The sequence below is a fragment of the Triticum urartu genome, chromosome 1A (assembly GCF_056163025.1).
Source record: "Triticum urartu cultivar PI428250 chromosome 1A, HENAU_Tu73, whole genome shotgun sequence".
Classification (NCBI taxonomy): Eukaryota; Viridiplantae; Streptophyta; class Magnoliopsida; order Poales; family Poaceae; genus Triticum; species Triticum urartu.
Genome location: NC_141873.1, coordinates 279,518,543 through 279,539,999, shown reverse-complemented (window position 1 = coordinate 279,539,999; position 21,457 = coordinate 279,518,543). Strand labels below are relative to the sequence as shown.

Below are 21,457 nucleotides of genomic sequence, written 5' to 3'. Positions count from 1 at the left end.
CATTTTGGGGTTGTGCATTAGAGACAGCCGCATTCACGTTAAATAGGTCACAATCTAAATCTGTTGAGACAACACCGTATGAATATGGTTTGGCAAGAAACCTAAGCTGTCGTTTCTTAAAGTTTGGGAATGTGATGCTTATGTCAAAAGGCTTCAGCTTGATAAGCTCGAACCCAAAGTGGAGAAGTGCGTCTTCATAGGATATCCTAAAGAAACAATTGGGTATACCTTCTACCACAAATCCGAAGGCAAGATCTTTGTTGCTAAGAATGGGTCATTTCTAGAGAAGGAGCTTCTCTCGCTTTAAGTGAGTGGGAGGAAAGTAGAACTTGATGAGGTAGTTGTACCTTCTCTTGAATTGGAAAGTAGCACATCAGAGAAAACCATTCCCGTGATGCCTACACCAACTAGAGAAGAAGCTAATGATGATGATCATGAAACTTCAGATCAAGTTACTACTGAATCTCATAGGTCGACCAAAACACGTACCGCACCAGAGTGATACGGCAATCCTGTCCTTGAAGTCATGTTGTTAGACAACGGCGAACCTATGAACCATGAAGAAGCTATGATGAGCCCAGATTCTGACAAATGGCTTGAGGCCATGAAATTTGAGGTAGGATCCATGTATGAGAACAAAGTGTGGACTTTGGTGGACTTGCCCAATGATCAGCAAACCATTGAGAATAAATGGATCTTCAGGAGGAAGACGGACATTAATGGTAATATCACTGTCTACAAAGCTCGACTTGTCGCAAAAGGTTTTCGACAAGTTCAAGGGGTTGACCACGATGAGACTTTCTCACCCGTAGCGATGCTTAAGTCTCCCAGAATCATGTTAGCAATTACCGCATTTTATGATTATGAAATCTGGCAAATGGACGTCAAGACTGCATTACTTAACAGGTTTCTTAAAGAAGAGTTGTATATGATGCAACCAGAAGGCTTTGTCGATCCTAAAGGTGCTAACAAAGTGTGCAAACTCCAGCGATCCATCTATGGACTAGTGCAAGCATCTCGAAGTTGGAATATACGCTTTGATGATGTGATCAAAGCATTTGGTTATACAGACTTATGGTGAAGCCTGTATTTACAAGAAAGTGAGTGGGAGCTCTGTAGCATTTCTGATATTATATGTGGATGACATATTACTGATTGGAAATGATATAGAATTTCTGGATAGCATAAAAGGATATTTGAATAAGAATTTTTCAATGAAAGACCTCGGTGAAGCTGGTTACATATTAGGCATCAAGATCTATAGAGATAGATCGAGACACTTAATAGGACTTTCACAAAGCACATACCTTCACACAGTTATGAAGAAGTTCAAAATGGACCAGTCAAAGAAAGGGTTCTTGCCTGTGTTGCAAGGTGTGAAATTGAGTCAGACTCAAAGTCCGACCACGGCAGAAGATAGAGAGAGAATGAAAGTCATTCCCTATGCCTCATCCATAGGTTCTTTTTTTGTGGGAAAAACTTCCAATCTATTCATCTTCAATCATGGTAGTACAATGAATACTACAAATAATAAAAATTACATCCAGATCCATAGACCACCTAGCGATGAATACAAGCACTAAAGCGAGCCGAAGGCGCGCCCCTGTCATCGCCCCTCCCTCGCCGGAGCCGGGCAAACGTTGTTGTAGTAGACAGTCGGGAATTCGTCATGCTAAGGCCCCATGGAACCAACGCACCAGAACAGCAACCGCCGCAGATGAAGAGTGTAGATCAAAAGAATCCAACCTGAAGACACACGAACGAAGACGAACGACGAACAGATCCGAGCAAATCCACCAAAGACAGATCCGCCGGAGATGCACCTCCACACGCCCACCGATGATGCTAGACGCATCACTGAACGGGGGCTAGGTGGGGAGACCTTTATTCCATCTTTAGGGAGCCGCCGTCGTCTCGCCTTCCTGAGCAGGACACAAACCCTAACAAAGCTCAAAAACAGATCTAAAAACAGAGCCCTCGGACCAACAAGGGCCGAGATCCACTCCTTCTCCATGGCCCTAAGGCCACTAGAGACGGGAGGGACCAGCACCGACACCGACGGGAGGTAGAGAATCTTAGTTTGTTTGGAGGCGGCGGTTGTAGCTAGGCGGAGACCTGATAGTTGGCTGGAGGATCATCCATAGGTTCTATAATGTATGACATGCTGTGTACCAGACCTGATGTGTGCCTTGCCATAAGTTTGGCAGGGAGGTATCAAAGTAATCCATGAGTGGATCACTGGACAGCGGTTAAGAATATCCTGAAGTACCTGAAAACGACCAAGGATATGTTTCTTATTTATGAAGATGACGAAGAGCTCGTCGTAAAGTGTTACGTCGATGCTAGCTTTAACACAGATCCGGATGACTCTAAGTCGCAAACCGGATACGTATTTATATTGAATGGTGGAGCTGTCAGCTGGTGCAGTTCTAAGTAGAGCGTCGTGGCGGGATCTATATGTGAAGCAGAGTACATAGCTGCTTCAGAAGTAGCGCATGAAGGAGTTCATATCTGATCTGGGTGCAATACCCAGTGCATCGGGTCCAATGACAATCTTTTGTGACAACACAGGAGCAATTGCCTTTGCCAAGGAGTCCAGGTTTCACAAGAGAACCAAACACATCAAGCGACGCTTCAACTCCATTCATGAAAACGTCAAGGATGGAGACATAGAAATTTGTAAAATACATACGGATCTGAATGTGGCAGACCCATTGATTAAACCTCTTCCGCGGGCAAAACATGATCAGCACCAAGACTCCATGGGTGTTAGATTCATTACTATGTAGTCTAGATTATTGACTCTAGTCCAAGTGGGAGACTGTTGGAAATATGCCCTAGAGGCAATAATAAAGTGGTTATTATTATATTTCCTTAATCATGATAAAGGTTTATTATTCATGCTATAATTGTATTGATCGGAAACTTAAATACATGTGTGAATAAATAAGCAAATACCAAGTCCCTAGTAAGCCTCTACTAGACTAGCTCGTTGATCAATATATGGTTAAGATTTCCTGACCATGGACATGAGTTGTCACTTGATAACGAGATTACATCATTAGGAGAATGATGTGATGGACAATACCCATCCGTTAGCTTAGCATATGGTCATTCAGTTTATTGCTACTAATTTCTTGATGTCAAATACATACTCCTTCGACCATGAGATCATGCAACTCACGGATACCAGAGGAATACCTTGTGTGCTATCAAACGTCACTTCGTAACTGGGTGATCATAAAGGTGCTCTACAGGTATCTTCGAAGGTGTCTATTGAGTTAGCGTGAATCGAGATTGGGATTTGTCACTCCGTATGATGGAGGTATCTCTGGGCTCTCTCGGTAATACAACATCACAAGAAGCTTGCAAGCAAAGTGACTAAGGAGTTAGTTAGAAGATGATGTATTACGGAACGAATAAAGAGACTTGCCGGTAACAAGATTGAACTAGGTATGGAGACATCGACGATTGAATCTCAGGCAAGTAACATACCGGTAGACAAAGGAAATGTGTATGTTATCATAAAGGTTCGACCGATAAAGATCTTCGTATAATATGTAGGAACCAATATGGGCATCCAGGTCATGCTATTGGTTATTGACCAGAGAAGCATCTCGGTCATGTCTACATCATTCTCAAACCCATAGGGTCTGCACACTTAACGTTCGTTGATGATACAGTACTACATGAGTTATGTATGTTGGTGACCGAATGTTGTTCGAAGTCCCGGATGAGAGCACGGACATGACGAGGAGATCCGGAATGGTCCGGAGGTAAAGATTGATATATAGGATGAAGGTATTCAGGTTCCGGAAAGGTTTCAAAATGCATCCGAGTTTTATCGGAGTGCCGAAAGGGGTTCCGGGAGGCTACCAGTACTTGGTGGGCCTCATGGGCCAAAGGAGGGAGGCACACTAGCCCACTAGGGGGCTGGACGCACTCCACCTCCCCTGCCCGCGCGCCAGGAAGTAAAGGGGGGCACCTGAGGCAGGGCAGCCGCCGACCCCCCTCCTGCCTTCTCCTTCGTGCCCAAATATGGAAAGGGGGGAGGTGCCTAGGCAGGCGCCTAGGCCAGCCGCCAGCCCCTTGGGGTGCGCCCTAGGGTTGCCTCCACTCCCCTCCACCTATATATATGTGAGGAGAGGAGGGGGCAACACACACCATGATTCCAAGCCATGTGCGGCGCCCCCTCTCCCTCTAGTTCCTCCTCCGTCCATATCCGTTGTGCTTGGTGAAGCCCTGCGGAAAAGTTTCACCACCAACGTCACCATGCCGCAGTGCTGCCGGAACTCATATACTAATTCGCCCCTCTTGCTAGATCGAGAAGGCGAGGACGTCATCGAGCTGAACGTGTGTTGAACGCGGAGGTGTCGTGCGTTCGGTGCTTGATCGGTACGGATCGTGAAGGTGTACGACTACATCAACTGCATTGATAAACGCTTCTGCTTAGCGATCTACAAGGGTATGTAGATGTTCTTCTCCTCTCGTAGCTATGCATCTCCATAGATAGATCATGCGTGTGCGTAGATTTTTGTTTGTTTTCCATGTAACTTTCCCCAACACCTCCACACCGCTCCAATGGAGACGTACTTCCCTTCAAAGGGAAGAAACTTCGATAACACATCCTCGTCTCCACCGGCTCCACTTGTGGTTATATCTTACCTTTACTTTGTGCAAGCTTTTATTGTGTTTTTTCGTTGCTTGCTTGTGTTGCTTGTATTGTTAGCATCATATAGGTTGCTCACCTAGTTGCATATCTAGTCCACCTAGTTGTTGCTAATCCTAAGAAAAGTTAAACTTTGGTAGTTGCCTATTCACCCCCCTCTAGTCAACCATATCGATCATTTCACTATATGTATGCTTTCCACTCTATTTGTCTTCTCTGGCCAAGATTGATTGGTAGATCTTCAGAGGGAGTGGTGCATAGTAGTGGCTTCAATCTTGTGGTGTTCTATATTCCAGTGACAGAATGGGGACGAGACACGTATTTGTATTGTTGCCCCTAAGGATAAAATGACGGGGTTTGATCTTATTGCTAGATTTCTTCTTGTCTACATTATGTCATCTTGCTTGTTGTGTTACTTTGTTTCTTGTAAACTTTATATCTTGAGATGCATACTAGATAGTAGTCTTGGGGTGGAGTAATAGTAGTAGATGCAGTTGGATTAACGGTCTTCTTATCATGGATGTAATGCCTATATGAGATTTTGCCATGAACGATCATAATTATAAAGATTGCTATCCTTATCAACTACCCAACTGTAGTTTGTTACCATGCCGTTTGCCTTCTTTTAAGATATATACCTCTAGTGAACCTATGGCCAGGGTATATTCTTCCATCAATACAAACTCCTGCAAATTTCTTCTTTACTATTTGTCGTACCATTATCTTGAAGGAAATATGCCCTAGAGGCAATAATAAAGTTGTTATTTATATTTCCTTATATCATGATAAATGTTTATTATTCATGCTAGAATTATATTAACCGGAAACTTAGTACATGTGTGAATACATAGACAAACAGAGTGTCCCTAGTATGCCTCTACTTGACTAGCTCGTTAATCAAAGATGCTTAAGTTTCCTGACCATAGACATGTGTTGTCATTTGATGAATGAGATCACATCATTAGAGAATAATGTGATGGACAAGACCCATCTGATAGCTTAGCATTATAATCATTTAGTTTTATTACTATTGCTTTCTTCATGACTTATACATATTCCTCTGTCTATAAGATTATGCAACTCCCGAATACCGTAGGAACACCTTGTGTGCTATCAAACGTCACAACATAACTGGGTGATTATAAAGATGCTCTACAGGTGTCTCCAAAGGTGTTTGTTGAGTTGGCATAGATCGAGATTAGGATTTGTCACTCCGTGTATCGGAGAGGTATCTCTAGGCCCTCTCGGTAATGCACATTACTATAAGCCTTGCAAGCAATGTAACTAATGAGTTAGTTGCGGGATGATGCATTACGGAACGAGTAAAGAGACTTGCCGGTAACGAGATTGAACTAGATATGATGATACCGACGATCGAATCTCGGGCAAGTAACACACCGATGACGAAGGGAATGACATATGTTGTTATGTGGTTTGGCCGATAAAGATCTTCGTAGAATATGTAGGAGCCAATATGAGCATCCAGGTTCCGCTATTGGTTATTGACCGGAGATGTGTCTCGGTCATGTATACATAGTTCTCGAACCCGTAGGGTCCGCACGCTTAACGTTCGATGATGATTTGTATTATGAGTTATGTGATTTGATGACCGAAGTTTGTTCGGAGTCCCGGATGAGATCACAGACATGACGAGGAGTCTCGAAATGGTCGAGAGGTGAAGATTCATATATTGGAAGGTAGTATTCGGACATCGGAATGGTTCCGAGTGATTCGGGTATTTTTCTGTAGTACCGAGGGGTTACCGGAACCCCCCGGGGAAGTATTAGGCCAACATGGGCCTAAAGGAGAGAGAGGGAAGCCCGCAGGGGGTGGCCGCGCGCCCTCCTCCTTGGGAGTCCGAATAGGACAAGGAGGAGGGGGCGGCGCCCCCCTTCCCTTTCCCTCTCCCTCTCCTTCCTATTCCCTCCGGTGGAAGAAAGGAAAAGGGGGGGGGGCGAATCCTACTTGGACTAGGAGTCCAAGTAGGACTCCCCCCATGGCGCGCCCCTCTTGGCCGCCAGCCTCTCTCCCCCCTCCTTTATATACGTGGCCAGGGGACACCCCAAAGGCACAACAGACAATCTCTTAGCCATGTGTGGTGCCCCTCCACAGTTTAACACCTCAGTCATATCGTCGTAGTGCTCAGGCGAAGCTCTGCACCGGTAACTTCATCATCATCGTCGCCACGCCGTCGTGCTAACGGAACTCTCCCTCGACCCTCTACTGGATAAAGAGCTCGAGGGACGTCATCGTGCTGAACATGTGCTAAACACGGAGGTGCCGTATGTTCGGTACTTGGATCGGTTGGATCATGAAGACATTCGACTACATCAACCGCGTTAACATAACGCTTCCGCTTTCGGTCTACGAGGATACGGGGACACACTCTCCCCTCTTGTTGCTATGCATCTCCTAGTTAGATCTTGTGTGATCGTAGGAATTTTTTTTGAAATACTACGTTCCCCAACATATCTATCTATCTATCTATCTATCTATTTGCTTCTAACCTTGTAACTAGCAAGACAAGGGACTTGACAACTCCCTTGCCACACTGGATGAAAGTATTTTATCTTGTTTGTGTGTAGGTGCTGCTTATCTTGGCAGTTTGTTGAGTCCTATTAGTTCGATTAACACTTGGTTCTTCACCGAGGGAAAACATTGCTACTATCTACATCGCCCTTCCTTTTTGGGAAAACCCAACAACTCCTGCGGGAGTAGCAGCGAGCGGCTTCAATGTGAATAATGATGGGGTGCTTGTCAGTGGAAGGTGGATTGGGCCCACGCCAAGCCGCATGTAAGCTTGGAGGAAATTGTCGATAATATGCAAATTTAGTCCTACACGAAGGCCTTTCCGGGCAAGAAAAGACGCACGACGGGTACCCCCCAGACTCCTCGAAAGGAGGCATGTGAAGCCACGACAAGGAAGGTTCAAGGCATTCGTGGTGAGGAGACCCAGGAAGGAAGGCGTCCAACCAGCCCAAGACCTGGTATAAATACACGTGAGCCAGTTCTCGGAAATACTTCCACCGCTAATATGATGGAAGTGAAACCCTAGTTTAGACCTAGATTAAATCCGATCTTAGACATTATGTCGAGATAGGCCACCAAATATCCCAAGGACATATACTACAACTTGTTGGCTCCCCCATTGTACTTGTTTATATATATAATTCCAAACAAACAGGATTAGCGTTGTTACTCGCGCGCGGGGGCTGAATCTGGGTAAAATTATCTCCATATGTCCGTTCGGTATACTGAGGTATGTCAATTCATGTATGTTACTGTACATTGTTCGAGTACTTTGCAAAATAAAGTCAACAACCATTGATACTATCACATTCAAATTATTTTTTTAGTGAAGTGAATTTTGTGACATGCTAGATGTACAATGCTTTTATCATCATTAGATTCTAAATACAGTTTTGATAAAATGTACAAACTCGAGGTCAATCATTCCCATGACATTGTCTATATGCTCTGTAGTGCAGCATGTGCACATATGGTTTTATATGTAGTACGATGTCCTTGCTCCTTAGTGTGTGTTTGGTTGGCGCTGAAATTAGTCATAGCAAAGCATTGGTTGCATGTTAACTTTATATTGGAAGTACTAACCAGGAGATACCTCTTAGGGCATGTACAATGCATAGCCTCGCATGCCATGTAGGATCGGATATGACGTAAAGTAGGTTCGGATAGGGAAGTGGGATCCTCTCCAGGAGGCGGGTGCTTGAAGAGAAAAAGTGTGGTCCGGTGACACAAGCTGAAAAGGTTGGAGCAAAAAAATAGAGATGTATGTGTACTAGAGTCTTTATTTTCTATTTCTTAATGAGGTCCACTAGTGGTAGCTTGCATTGGGGAGAAATAAATGTAGATGCCTCAAATTACTTTTTGTCATGAGACATATGTAACCATATGCCACCATCGTACAGGCCCTTAATCTACTAATGCCTCGAAGAAAACAACAATGACATGTATGTGGAAGTTGAACCATGATGTAATCTAAGAAAGACAAGATGACACAGTGTAAGCAAGCTCTAACCAAAGTGAAAACTTAGCTCACCAAATGAAAAACGCATCAGCCCAAATCGTCAAAAATGAAATCTAAATCTTATTTATATATATATATATATATATATATATATATATCAAAGGCATCGAATACACCTAGTTTCGGGAGAGCTATGGACTCTGGAAAAAAGCCACCGCATTGCTTGTGTCTATGTCGTTAATGCTGAATGGTAAACTTTGGAAATGATGCGGAACTAAAATGTCTCAAGTATCAAAGGTTTTAAACATAAAAATGTCATCAAGCTGGAATAGCTTAGTTGGCTAGAGCATGTGGCTGTTAACCACAAGGTCGGAGGTTCAAGCCCTCTTTTTAGCGAGTTTCTTTTTATCACCCGGCCCAACATTTTGTTTTTTGATAATTTTCACCGCGCCCAGTAATACATACCTATTATTTGATTTTGCTATTTCAGCCCAGAAGGTCCAAAACCCATGGTCCACAAGCACAGATTCTCTCTCCTACTTAGATTTGGAAATGCCGGACGGACCGCAATACTACTGACGCCATAAAAAAATGGCGACCACCATGCTGCCGTCCCCGTCTCTGCCTCCTACTCCCCGCGGCGCCTTATCGACGCGCTGCTCACTGCAGGCCCCGACCCACGCGCACCGGGTGCTGGAAGGGGTATCACGGAGGCGGCATGCCCCGGTGCAGCGCGCGCGACCCGAGGCCGCGGCGTACGCGCGGGAGATAGGCGCCTGCGTGCGTGCGCGGCGCTGGGGCGCGGCATGCGACGCGTTCGCGGCCATGCGCGCCGCCGGGGCCGCGCCCGACAGGTTCCTCCTCCCGCAGGTGCTCCGGGCCTGCGCCGGGGCGGACGCGCCCCGCCTCGCCGCCGCCGCGCACGCGCTCGCCGCCAAGGGCGGGCCCGCGCTCGCCGACGACGCCGTGGTAGGGAACGCTGTCGTCGCCATGTACGCGGCGCTCGGGGACGTCCGCGCCGCGCGTGCAGCGTTCGCGTCGCTCCCCGAACGCGACGTTGTGGCATGGACCGCTCTCGTGGGCGCCTACGCCAACGCCGGGGAGCTGGGCGAGGCCTTCCAGCTGTTTGAATCGATGCAGGCCAGTGGCGTGCGGCCTGACGTGATTTCGTGGAACACCCTCGTCTCCGGCTTCGCGAGAAATGGTGATATTGGTGCTGCACTCGATCTATTCGACGAAATGCGACTGAGAGGTGTCAAGCCACGGGTCAGTTCTTGGAACTGCATCATCTCTGGCTGTGTGCAGAATGCGCGCTATGATGAGGCTTTGGGCGTCTTCCTGGAGATGTGCGAGACTGAGATGCCTGATGCAGTCACAATTGCTAGTATACTCCCTGCTTGCACTGGCTTGATGGCACTGGGCCTTGGAGAGCAGCTGCATTCTTATGTTGTACGTTGTGGTATCAAATTAAATGTCTACATTGGTTCTTCTTTGATTGGCATGTACTCCGAGTGCAGAGAGTTTGCTTATGCGAGAAGCGTGTTCGCCGCCATTGATGGGGAGAGGAATGTCACTGTATGGAATGAGTTGATTCAATCATATATCAGTGATGGGAGGATGGACAAAGCGTGTGAAGCCTTTAACTTGATGCAGCAGGATGGATTGAAGCCTGACACTGTCACATATAACAATTTCATTGCTGCATATGCTAGAGCGGGTCAGAAAGAACTAGCAAATGAACTGTTGTCAGGCATGATGAATGTCAGCTTGAAGCCCAATGTGGTATCAATGAATGCTTTAATATCTGGTTTGCATCAGTTTGGCCTCTGTGCTGATGCACTGGAAGTTTTCAGATACATGCAGCTCCTAAACAGCGGAGATGCAAAGCGCTGGACATTTCTGGATAATAGCAAGCCCATCCAACCAAATGGTACTACAATTACTAGTGTCCTCTCACTGTTGACAGACCTCAAGTTAGATCGTCTTGGGAAGGAAGTACACTGCTATGCTCTAAGGAATGGTCTGACGTCAAACATATTTGTTTCCAGCAAATTGGTTGACCTTTATGGTAAAACTGGTGATATGGTATCTGCTGCTAATGTCTTCCAGGGAATCAGGAATAAGAATGTTGTCACATGGAACAGTCTGCTAGCAGCTTACAAGCATAATAGGAAGCCCGAAGTTGTTTTGAAACTATTCTGTGAAATGCTTGAGTCTAATTTACTTCCTAACTTGGTTACAGTGCAGATAGCGCTTTTGTCTTCTGGTATGACGATGGCATCAGGGTATGGGAGAGAACTGCATGGTTACATACAGAAAAACTGGCCTGATGGTTATCCAGTCACTCTTGCAAGTGAGCTAATAGATATGTATGGGAAATGTGGTAAGATTGAGGATGCTAGACTGGCTTTTGAGCGCAGTGTTGAAAAGGATGTAGCAGTATGGAATGCAATGATGAGTTGCTACTTGCTTCATAGGATGCCTAGAGATGTTAAAAGATTGTTCGAAATACTTGAACAATCTAGAACTCGACCAGATCCTGTTACTTTCATCTTACTTCTTTCAGCTTGTAAGCAACGAGGTTCCATGGTGGAAGCTCGGAGCTATTTCTACAGTATGGAAGATCTGTATGGCATAAAACCAAGTTTAAAACACTACACTTGCATGGTTGACATCATGGGAACAGCTGGTTTATTGGAGGAGTCACTAGAACTTGTCCAGAAGATGCCAGTTGAGCCGGATGCATGCCTATGGTCTACTGTTCTCAAAGCTTGTAAGCTTCACTCAGATTTGGACGTTGCGGCTAAGGCTGCAAAAGCTCTTTTCGAGCTTGAACCAAATAATGCTTCAAACTACATGTTGCTTTCCAACATATATGCGAACAGCGGCTTTTGGGATTCCACTGAATCTGTAAGAGATGCCATGACAGAGCACGGGTTGCACGTCGAGACCCAGTGTAGCTGGCTATATCTTGGCACAAGTGTGGATTTGTTTGAGGCTGGAGATTTGTCCCATCCTGCATTTGAGGATATTTTGAGTACATGGAAGGACTTGGCTAGTAGGATGGCAGAGTCTGGGTATGCTCCTCAAGACGTTGAGCCCTATTGCAATGTACAAGTTGATCCATTGTCGTGCCACCACACCGAGCGGATTGCTGTGTGCTATGGACTTATTTCCATGCGTGCCCATGAACCGATACGGGTCTCGAAGAATTTCCGAATGTGCAAGGAATGCCATTCCTCAATCAAGTTTATCTCAAGGGATAAGAAGCGGGAGATACTGATTTCAGATGGTTGCACCTATCACCACTTCAGCGATGGCTCATGCAGCTGTGGGGACATGTGGTAAGAGAATGCTGGCTCATATGCCATGGAAAATTACAGCAATATGTGCTGCGGGTGATACGGGCAACCAATGAAACAGCCATCTTTAACCCCTCCCCTGGGCTGCAAATGTGGTGTGCATCAGGGGAAGTTGGAAGCCCGGGGCTCTTGCCAAGATCTGAGGGGACAAGTTTGGCCAGAATTATGTTGTTGCATGTTGAAGGAAGTGAAAAAAAATGTGTTGTGCGGATATCCAGTAAGTAAAGCATGTACATGAACTTCATGGGCGGCTCATACTGCTGATAGGTTGATGATTGCATCTGTTCTGCTGATAGTAGATTTGTAGTTCAAGGATTGTAGCAACTAGCCATTATGAATCGAAATGTTAGGCTGCTTGGAATCAGCCAACTTTGTTGAAGATCGATTGTTCTTGCACGGTGCAGTTGTGATACGAGTGTTAGAGCTGTAGGGTGTTGCATGGTGCAGTTCTTTCATGCAGGTCGGAGCTAATCGTGCATGCATGATATGGTGAATAATGGTTTCCTGATTTTGTATCTTATTCTCTCTTCATCGTCTATCGGTGTTATTTGCTAGTAGTTGAGATTATTAACTTGCTGCTATCTCTATCGGTTAAGAGACGGGGAGAGAAAGACTCCCTCGGATGCAATTATTCAACGATTGGATCGCGGAGCTGGGGCTCCGCGAACTTGATCGGACGGGTTTCAGATTCACCTGGACGAACCGACAGATTGTTCCGACACAATCCGTGCTGGATCGTGTCCTAGTTTCTCCGGAATGGGAATTACGTTGCCCCCTGGCATCGCTTCGGGCTGTCACCCGGATCGGGTCTGACCATGTCCCCCTCCTCCTCTCCACCGCTGACGAGCGTCCCCCCACCGCGCCGTGATTCCGGTTCGAGCCCTTCTGGCTCAATCAGGCCGGCTTCCGGGAGGCTGTCGTCACCCGCTGGATTTTTGCCCGCTCTGCTCCCCATCAATCCATGTCCGCCGTCGACCCGTGGCATTTCTGCGCCAAGCTTGCCCGCCAATTCATGAAGGGCTGGGGGGCGAACCTTGGCCGGGATCTTAGAGAGTGCAAAAAGGCCCTCCTGTTGGATATCCAAGCCCTGGACGCCCGCGCCGACTCGACCGGGATCTCCCCGGATGAGTGGATGCTGCGTTACGACCTGGAAGACCAGCTCTCCACCATTTACACCGATGAAGAAGCCTACTGGCGTCTACGGGGCACCTAGAGGTGGGTACTTCGGGGAGATGCCAACACCGCCTACTTTCAGGCGGTGGCGAACGACCGGCGTCGTCGTAACTCCATCCACTGCCTATGGGATGGCGACACTCCTATCGTTCTCCCCTCGGCCATCCGTACCCACGTAGACGGCTTCTATAAAGCCCTATTTACCCCCACCCCGCGGGGTGGGGCTAGTCTGGCCCCCGACATTTGGTCGGGTGCGCAATTGGTCTCGGCTGAGACCAACGCGGCATTAGTGGCCCCTTTTGATGAGGTCGAGGTCCTCGCAGCCATTAAGGGGATGAACCCCTCCTCGGCCCCGGGTCCTGACGTTCTTTAAAACGTTCTGGGCTACCATCAAGCCGGAGGTCATGGCTCTGTTCGAAGAATTCTATTCGGGCTCAATGGACCTTGGGCGACTCAATTATGGGATTGTGACCCTCATCCCCAAGGTCCCGGGCGCCTCGGATATTCGCCAGTTCCGCCCAATCACAGTGATTAATGTGATCTTTCGGATCTTGGCCAAAGGGTACGCCAATAGGGTGACCCTTCTAGCTGACACGATTACCCATCCGAATCAATCCTCCTTCATATAAGGCCGATTCATTCTCGATGGAGTGTTAGTTTTCCACGAGGTCCTCCACGAGGTTCGTATAAAACGCCATCGCGCGGTCTTCCTAAAGCTAGACTTTCACAAAGCCTATGACACGGTCCACTGGCTATTCCTGCGAGAAGTGCTGCTTCGCAAGGGCTTCGACGATCGTTGGGTGACCCGCGTCATGCAGCTTGTCTCCTGTGGCCGGACCGCGGTGAACATCAACGGTGACATTGGGCCCTACTTCCCCACCCTTTGTGGGGTCCATCAAGGTGACCCCTTCTCACCGTTCTTGTTCAACATGGTGGTCGATGCCCTGGCATCCATCTTGGATAAGGCCAAGGCTGCTGGCCATATCCACGGCTTAGTTCCCCACCTAGTAGGAGGGAGAGGGGTCTCCCTCCTTCAATATGCGGATGATACCATTATAATGGTTGAGGGATCTGCACTAGATATTACTAACCTGAAGTTCCTCCTCCTGTGCTTCCAACAAATGTCGGGCCTAACCATCAACTTCGATAAGAGCAAAGTGATGGTCCTCGGGTTCCCCTTGGAGGAAGCACAGGCTATCGCTAACCGACTTAACTGTCGGCTGGGTTCTTTCCCCACGACCTATCTGGGAATCCCCATTAGTGATTCGCGCCTCACCGTGGCTGATCTTCGCCCCACGGTGACCCGTATGCAACACCGCGTTGAGCCTTGGAAAGGGCGCTGGCTGTCTAAGGCGGCTCGCGTGATCCTAATCAACTCTTCGCTTGCTAGCCTCCTTTGGTTTCTCATGAGCTTTTATAGCCTCCACGAAACCCTGCACCAGGAGATCGCCAAATACCAATCCAGATTCTACTGGGCTGGCGAAGGGGATAAGCAGAAGTACCACATGGTCAGCTGGCCAGATATATGCAAACCCAAGGACCAGGGCGGTCTTGGGATTTTGTCCTCCCGGCGCATGAACATTGCCCTCCTGACCCGTTGGCTCTGGCGCATTGCCAATGGAGATGGGGGTCTCTGGCTTACTATAATCCAGAACAAGTACCTGCGTGGACAGTCTCTCGCATTCTGTCAGCGCTCTGGCGGCTCCCAGTTTTGGCAAGCCGTCGTCCAGCTACTGCCTGTTTTGCGCATTGGCACTTCCATCTCGGTGGGTACTGGGTCCTTGACCCTGTTCTGGCTTGATAGATGGCTGGGCGACACCCCCCTAGCCGCTCGATTTCCAGTCCTCTTCGACATCGTTGTTGATCCTCGGGTTTCTGTCGAGACGGCCCTTATTGACTTAGGGCGCCTCGCTTTCCGCCGCCCCTTTGGCCCCCTTGAGGTTGCGGCTTGGGATACCCTCCTCCAGGACATCGCCCTCCTACCTATAGACGTTGCCGACTCTCCGGACGCCATCTCCTGGCGACTGGAACCCTCCGGCCGCTTCACCACCAGATCCCTCTACGCGGCTATCGCCCCATCGACGGCCCCCGAGCCCTTCAGTTTGATTTGGGACATCCGCCTGCCCCTGAAGATCAGGATTTTCCTGTGGCAATGGATCCGCGGCCGCCTCCCGTCCGGCGTTGAGGTCCTTAAACGCCACGGACCTGGGGATGGGACGTGCCCCATGTGCGGCACGGTAGAGGATACCAACCACATCTTCTTCTCGTGCTACACGGCACAGTTCCTTTGGTCCTGTTTCCGCGAAACGGTTGGGGGCCAGTGGTGCAACACCAACGTCCCTGACCTGCTTGCGGAAATTCAGGCCTCTCCCCCTCGCTACAGGCATATTAGATGGCTTTGCGTGGGGATCCTTGCCTGGACGCTGTGGACTGTCCGCAATAAGCTTGTCATCCAGAAGGTGCCTCTTCGGCGTGCTACTGACTCCATCTTTAAATTGTGTGGATACTTGCAGCTCTGGCGGCAGCTTAGCCGCCCACAGGACCGGGACGTCATCAGCACCCTCCTCGCCGACCTTCGATCGATGGCCTTCCGCTTGGCGCCCCCGCTCCCCCCGCCACCCCCGGAGCCCGACTAGACGCTGTGTCTCTCCCGGCGCGTGTGCCTTTTTGTTTTTCTTTTGGGGCTTGTTGAGCTGTGCCCTCAGCATTAACCCTCTCTGTACTTATTTGTCTGGTACTTTCGTGTGTGTGTGGTCTTGAACCTTGTTGGATGTTGGCTTGGGCAATTGCTTTATATATAAAGCGGGGCGAAAGCCTTTTTCGGTAGAACGGACAGAACATCTGAAACACCATTCTTCGGGCAGGTATGCATTCTTTAGTGGTTTGAGGCCCACTATCCCTGGCTAAATCTCATTTCCCCAAAATATGTTTACAGTTTAATTTTCTCTTACAATAAGCACCAAATCTGTTTACTAAACAACAAAAAAGGTTTATTTCCTAACCATGCTAGAGAAGGGCCTGAGCTTAGCCTTCTGGATAATAGACTCAATTTTTTGACAAAAAAAATACAGGTGTCTCCAGTCCGGGTCCATCACGTTGGGCGTTAATGAGACTGGTGCAGGAGCTAGAGACGGACACCTATTTCAACTATGGTCGGGGCTCCGCCCATTCGCGCTGACACCATAGAGATAGAGGTCAATGAAACTTATCCTGAAGCAAACGGCTCAACAGATGAACAAATACCACATGTTAAATATCATCTGTAATGCATAGCAGGACAAACATGCTTCAAACACGAGTACAACATTATTTATATACAAATTACTGTCTATCCAAAGGCCAACCTTTTTTTTCGCGGGCAAAGGCCAACCATGGATGCAGTTGACAGTCTTAATTACTCTCGCGTTGGCCAGCCATGATGATACAAGCAAGAGAAACTGCACCAACCACATACTTCAAACCCCTAGCACGAGTAGCGCCCTGTCGATGCAGGTAAGCCCTGGTTGAGTCAAGTGACTGCTTAACTCTCTTTTTCATCTGGGGCAAATTTCTGGGTAACAGCTGTTGTCCAAAATTCTGGGGCAAACTTTTGGGTAATATCTGTTCTTCCAAATTTCGTACGGGTAGAAACTGCAATTGAAAATAAAGGATAATATGATTCATTTGAATACTCGCAGGCCCTGCCAAACAGCCGCAAACCCATTTGATTTTACTAATTTTCTGGCAGGAGTCCGTTAAGAGAGGTATGAAGGACTGGAATATCACCAACGAACTACCATCGACGGCGGTGTGTGGAAGTTTCGAGATCTTATGGGTTTCAGCTCTAGCCTACCCTGGCACTTGTTTGGGACTAAAAGGCTTTGTTGTTGTTGTTGTTGTCGTCTGGCAGGAAGATGTATTCCCAAAGTCAACAAACATGCAAAAGCATAACCACCGAACGCAGCGCTAAAACAATAAAGAGAACATGTACAGTGTCCATGGGAAAAAAGAGTAAAATGAGACGAGGACAGAGTGCATATGTGATGCAAGAGAATTTGCAAATAACATGTCAAAATAAGAATGCGCCTTTACAAACTAATCGTCATGATAGAAGGGTTCACAGATATACAGGGTCCGATTTATTTCACTAACTCATGCACATTCCAGTTTCAAAATCTGAATGCCAAAAATAGAAAACTGACCTCTTCGACAAGAATGACTCCAGCCTCCCTGGCAAGGTTCCTTATTTTCACACTATTGAAATATTCTCGCATGAGCAACTACAAATTATGGCAAAAAAGGAAGTGTAAGGTCCAGCTACGAGAGGGCACCTCCTGCGCACCCATGGGCATATGCACCCACTTTTCAAAAAATGCACTTTAAGAACATTTTAAGAAGTCAAAAAATTCAAAAAAAAATTCACGCATACATGTTCGCAAATGTGTGTGTGCGGCACAAAGTTTTGTGAAAAAATATCTTTTTGTTTTGTCTCTGTAAAAAAGACAAATTTCAGTGCTTCTAAATAGCGTTTCACGACATAAGTTTTTGTCTTTTTTTGCACACACCACAAAATAGTTATTTTTCCGTGAAACTTTATGCACACACATAGAACATGAAGACGTATCCGTGCAACCATTTTCAGATTTTTTAGCATCTGGAAATATGTTTTCCGAAGTGGGTTCATATGTACCCGGGTTCATCCATGCACTTCCCGTCCAGCTACAAGATAACTAGGTTAAGGAAGATGCAATTCAGCATGAGACTTGCCTGGTCAGGGAATTGTAGATGCTTCTCTAATTCTGAACTCATACGAGAGTTGATGTCTTCCTCCAAAGCTACCTTATCAAACTGCAAATTTGAAAAAAGATGGAAGACAAAGTGTAAAACCTAACATGCCACAAATTGCAAGTACTCCGTCCGTCCCGTAATATAAGATGTTATTACAGCCAATATATGAGTACATTGGTTATAATAACATCTTATATTATACTAGGACGGAGGGAGTAACATTTTTGCAACAAAATAGAACCAGCCACTCCATTGGAAATTGGCCCGCTTTCTAGGCAACATTTCACCTCAAGCATTGAATTTTTAAAATTTGGATACAAAGTTGAAAATCAAGAGAAGCCTCAAATGACAACACTGATGGCCATGTGGTGTTGCTCTTTAGGTTGTACTCCCTCCATCCAGGTCTATTAGTCCCCCTTCGTATTTTGGGTCATACTTTGACCGTATATTTGACTAGCGAAATATAAGTGATATGTTACAAAATATATATTGTTAGATTCATATTTGAAAGTACTTCCCAATGATACTACTTTTGCTAAATATAACATATATTTCATTAGTAAAATTTACGGTCAAACTTGACCAAAAATGCTAAGGGTACCAAAAATACGCAAGGGACTAATAAACCCACATAGAGGTAGTATGTAAGATCTTGATAAATGAAACCCGGCTTGCCGTTAATTTTTCAACACAAAGGGTCATGTTAGCCACAAGGCTGGCTGTGACCAAAGGTTTTCGAAAATGGTCTTTTTTCCAAACTTTTGAACAAAATTGGAAATAACATAATCAAAATCCATGAAATTTGGTATTTCAACTAAACTTCCAAGAAAGAGTAACACAATGTTCTTGATGGTCGGTCTCACCAGAAAACATAATTGTTGGAGAGGAATATCTAATTTGACATTTTGAAAACATAAAGCCAACTAGCCAAAAAAAACATAAAGCCAACATGAAACTTGTGAAGATTTAAAGCCACTTGGACAATATTTGGTATAACAGACTTTCAAAACACAATTTATGCATATAGCAGGCATAAGATCCCAAAGCTTTTAATTCGTATCTGAAAAATAATACATGGGCTGTTCAGTATTTGTTCCCATAAATAGACATATTATGTCACTACAATTATTTAGACCATGCTAGAAACATGCCTGCTATATTCATAACCTTTGCAAATACCTCCTCTAACACATGCACATAACCAGCGCTGAAAGATCCCACAGAGGATGGGATTTGGGGAAGGAAAATTCTGGCACAATACCAGGACCTCCATGACACCGGTGGAGACTCTATAACTGTATCAAGCCACCAACCTTTATGGGTAAAGGTAAACATTATGTGAAAATACTTATGTTCAAGTGTGCAGAATGGAACAGCATAATTTTCAGTTTATTTTAATTTAGAACTTCATCAAGATGTATGTCCTGATACTGTAATTATCAAGACCAAAATTAATGCTAATCTAACCTCAGTCATGCTGCTGCTTGTGGAAGTTATGTCCAATTTACTCACATGCATCCTTGAAAATTTCATATGACCCTATTAAAAGAGAATAACTATATAGGGCAGCCCCAGTGCATGTAGCTCCCGCTTGCGCAGGGTCTGGGGAAGGGTCCGACCACTTTGGGTCTATTGTATGCAGCCTTTCCCTACATTTCTGCAAGAGGCTGTTTCCAGGACTTGAACCCGTGACCTCATGGTCACAAGGCAGCAGCTTTACCACTGCGCCAAGGCTCCCCTTCAGAGAATAACTATATAACTTGAATAAATTGGCAGTGCATTCACAATAAGAAAAAGGCAACAATAACCTCTAAACCACGTTGTAGCTCATAATCATTCAGCACATCAGACCATCTAGTTGACTCTTTGATCCGTTTTAAAACTTCTTCAGGGTTACTATTCCACTGCAAAATGTTCAAACTGAATCAACAAGTTCAATCCAGGAAAGCAAAAATGATAAAACTGACATGTACCTTGATAAAATCAAGTTGCAGAAGGGCTTTGCAGTATGCATAATATCTTCGAACACCATGCAATCTTTTCATAAGAGAATCTTTGTGCTGTAAAAAAGATATTTGAAAGGCGAAAGAATTGGAACAACAACACAGATTCTTAGGACATAACAGATTCATTTATAATCTAATCTCTCTACGAGCAAAAGGTCATATGTGCAAAGTTAATTCCACAAGAAATTAAGAACTGAATGTAACAGAATATTTGAATGATCCAGAACTGAAACACTGATCATCTGCGGAATAAATGGTTCAACACAATAAAATCATTACAGAAGAATATGCTGAAACAGAATCTGGCATATCATGTTACACAGAACACTTGACCTGGCAGATAGTAACAATGAAAGGAAAAGATCAAGCTTAGCGCCAATGAAATGATGATATGAAGGAATAGGTAAATTTTCATTAGCATGGTGAACTTAACTTTAATGCCAATATGATCAGTTACGTTCCACAGTAACGAGAAATATTATCTTGTTGATATGCAGAGTCAAAATCAAACAACCATCACATGGGATGAAAACAAACCGCTACTACCATTATTACTACTAGTATTAATAACACTGTCTATGTTATTTTCTGTAGCCAGCGGCATTTTATGGCAGCCACTCTTTGGAGGCAAATTTCAAAACACCAATCTTTGAGTTCATCTTTCTCTAATGCCTAGCAAATGAGCTACCAAACTAAAAACGATGGTGCCTCATTAACAACACCACATGGATCAGTTTTATTGCAGATCCCTCAGTCATGGCAAATCGCTTAGAGAAAGACACCAGAACAGAAGGCCCAGTGGCACCTGATGCAAGCATATATTTTGTGACTACGACTGAGTTGGTTGTGGCGCCAGTAGGTTGAACCACCTTCACTTCGGGGGGATTCAGTGGACAGGTTGTCTATTTGTATGTGCATGCATGTGCCACAGCCAATCCACTATAGGAGATGGAATTGTCCGCCTGCCGACGTATTCATGTGGATAGCGATACAAATCTATGTGGCTTCATGGTCAGTTGGAATTTTATGCGAACTTCAAGTTTAAGAGTAATTATTTGTAAATCATAAATACACCAGGGAGAGAGAGAGAGAGAGTTAATAATCGAAACAATTATTACCAATCATGCATTAAGATGAGTGCTTAGCACATATGCTCACATAGATCTGCAAATAAATATCATGACGCCAGAAATTAGAAGTTTAGGCAGGGCCCACACATGTATGTTATATGTACAAGTTCAAGCAGCATGCCACATATTTGTGCCGACTTCATATGATCGTGACAACATATTTAGTGTAGTGATAGCAACAGACAATTATACATCTCAAGCACCCAGCAGGCAACAAGCAGGTGCAAAAGGAACAAAATTCTGCTGCAAACACATACATTCTTATGGTGGATGAGTTTGATCTCAGCCTCAGTTGAGAAACGTGGTGATCCATCATCAGCCAAACTTTCTTTACTTCCATCAGCATCATCAACAACCACAGA

At 45.7% G+C, this 21,457-nt stretch overlaps 2 protein-coding genes across 2 annotated transcripts; one reads left to right on the top strand and one right to left on the bottom strand.

Annotated features, from left to right (window-relative positions):
* Positions 1-9,209: 9,209 nt before the first annotated feature.
* Positions 9,210-12,398, top strand: LOC125507847 (pentatricopeptide repeat-containing protein At2g03880, mitochondrial-like). Its single transcript, XM_048672373.2, has one exon. The coding sequence runs from the start codon at positions 9,249-9,251 to the stop codon at positions 12,003-12,005; it is 2,757 nt and encodes a 918-aa protein (XP_048528330.2). The 5' UTR covers positions 9,210-9,248; the 3' UTR covers positions 12,006-12,398.
* A 4,184-nt stretch (positions 12,399-16,582) lies between these two features.
* LOC125531761 (uncharacterized) lies at positions 16,583-19,991 on the bottom strand. Its single transcript, XM_087538428.1, has 6 exons — positions 19,933-19,991; positions 19,768-19,855; positions 19,427-19,498; positions 17,939-18,019; positions 17,374-17,451; positions 16,583-16,822 (listed from the first exon to the last, which is right to left on the bottom strand). The coding sequence occupies exons 1-6, from the start codon at positions 19,989-19,991 to the stop codon at positions 16,583-16,585; spliced, it is 618 nt and encodes a 205-aa protein (XP_087394554.1).
* Positions 19,992-21,457: the final 1,466 nt, after the last annotated feature.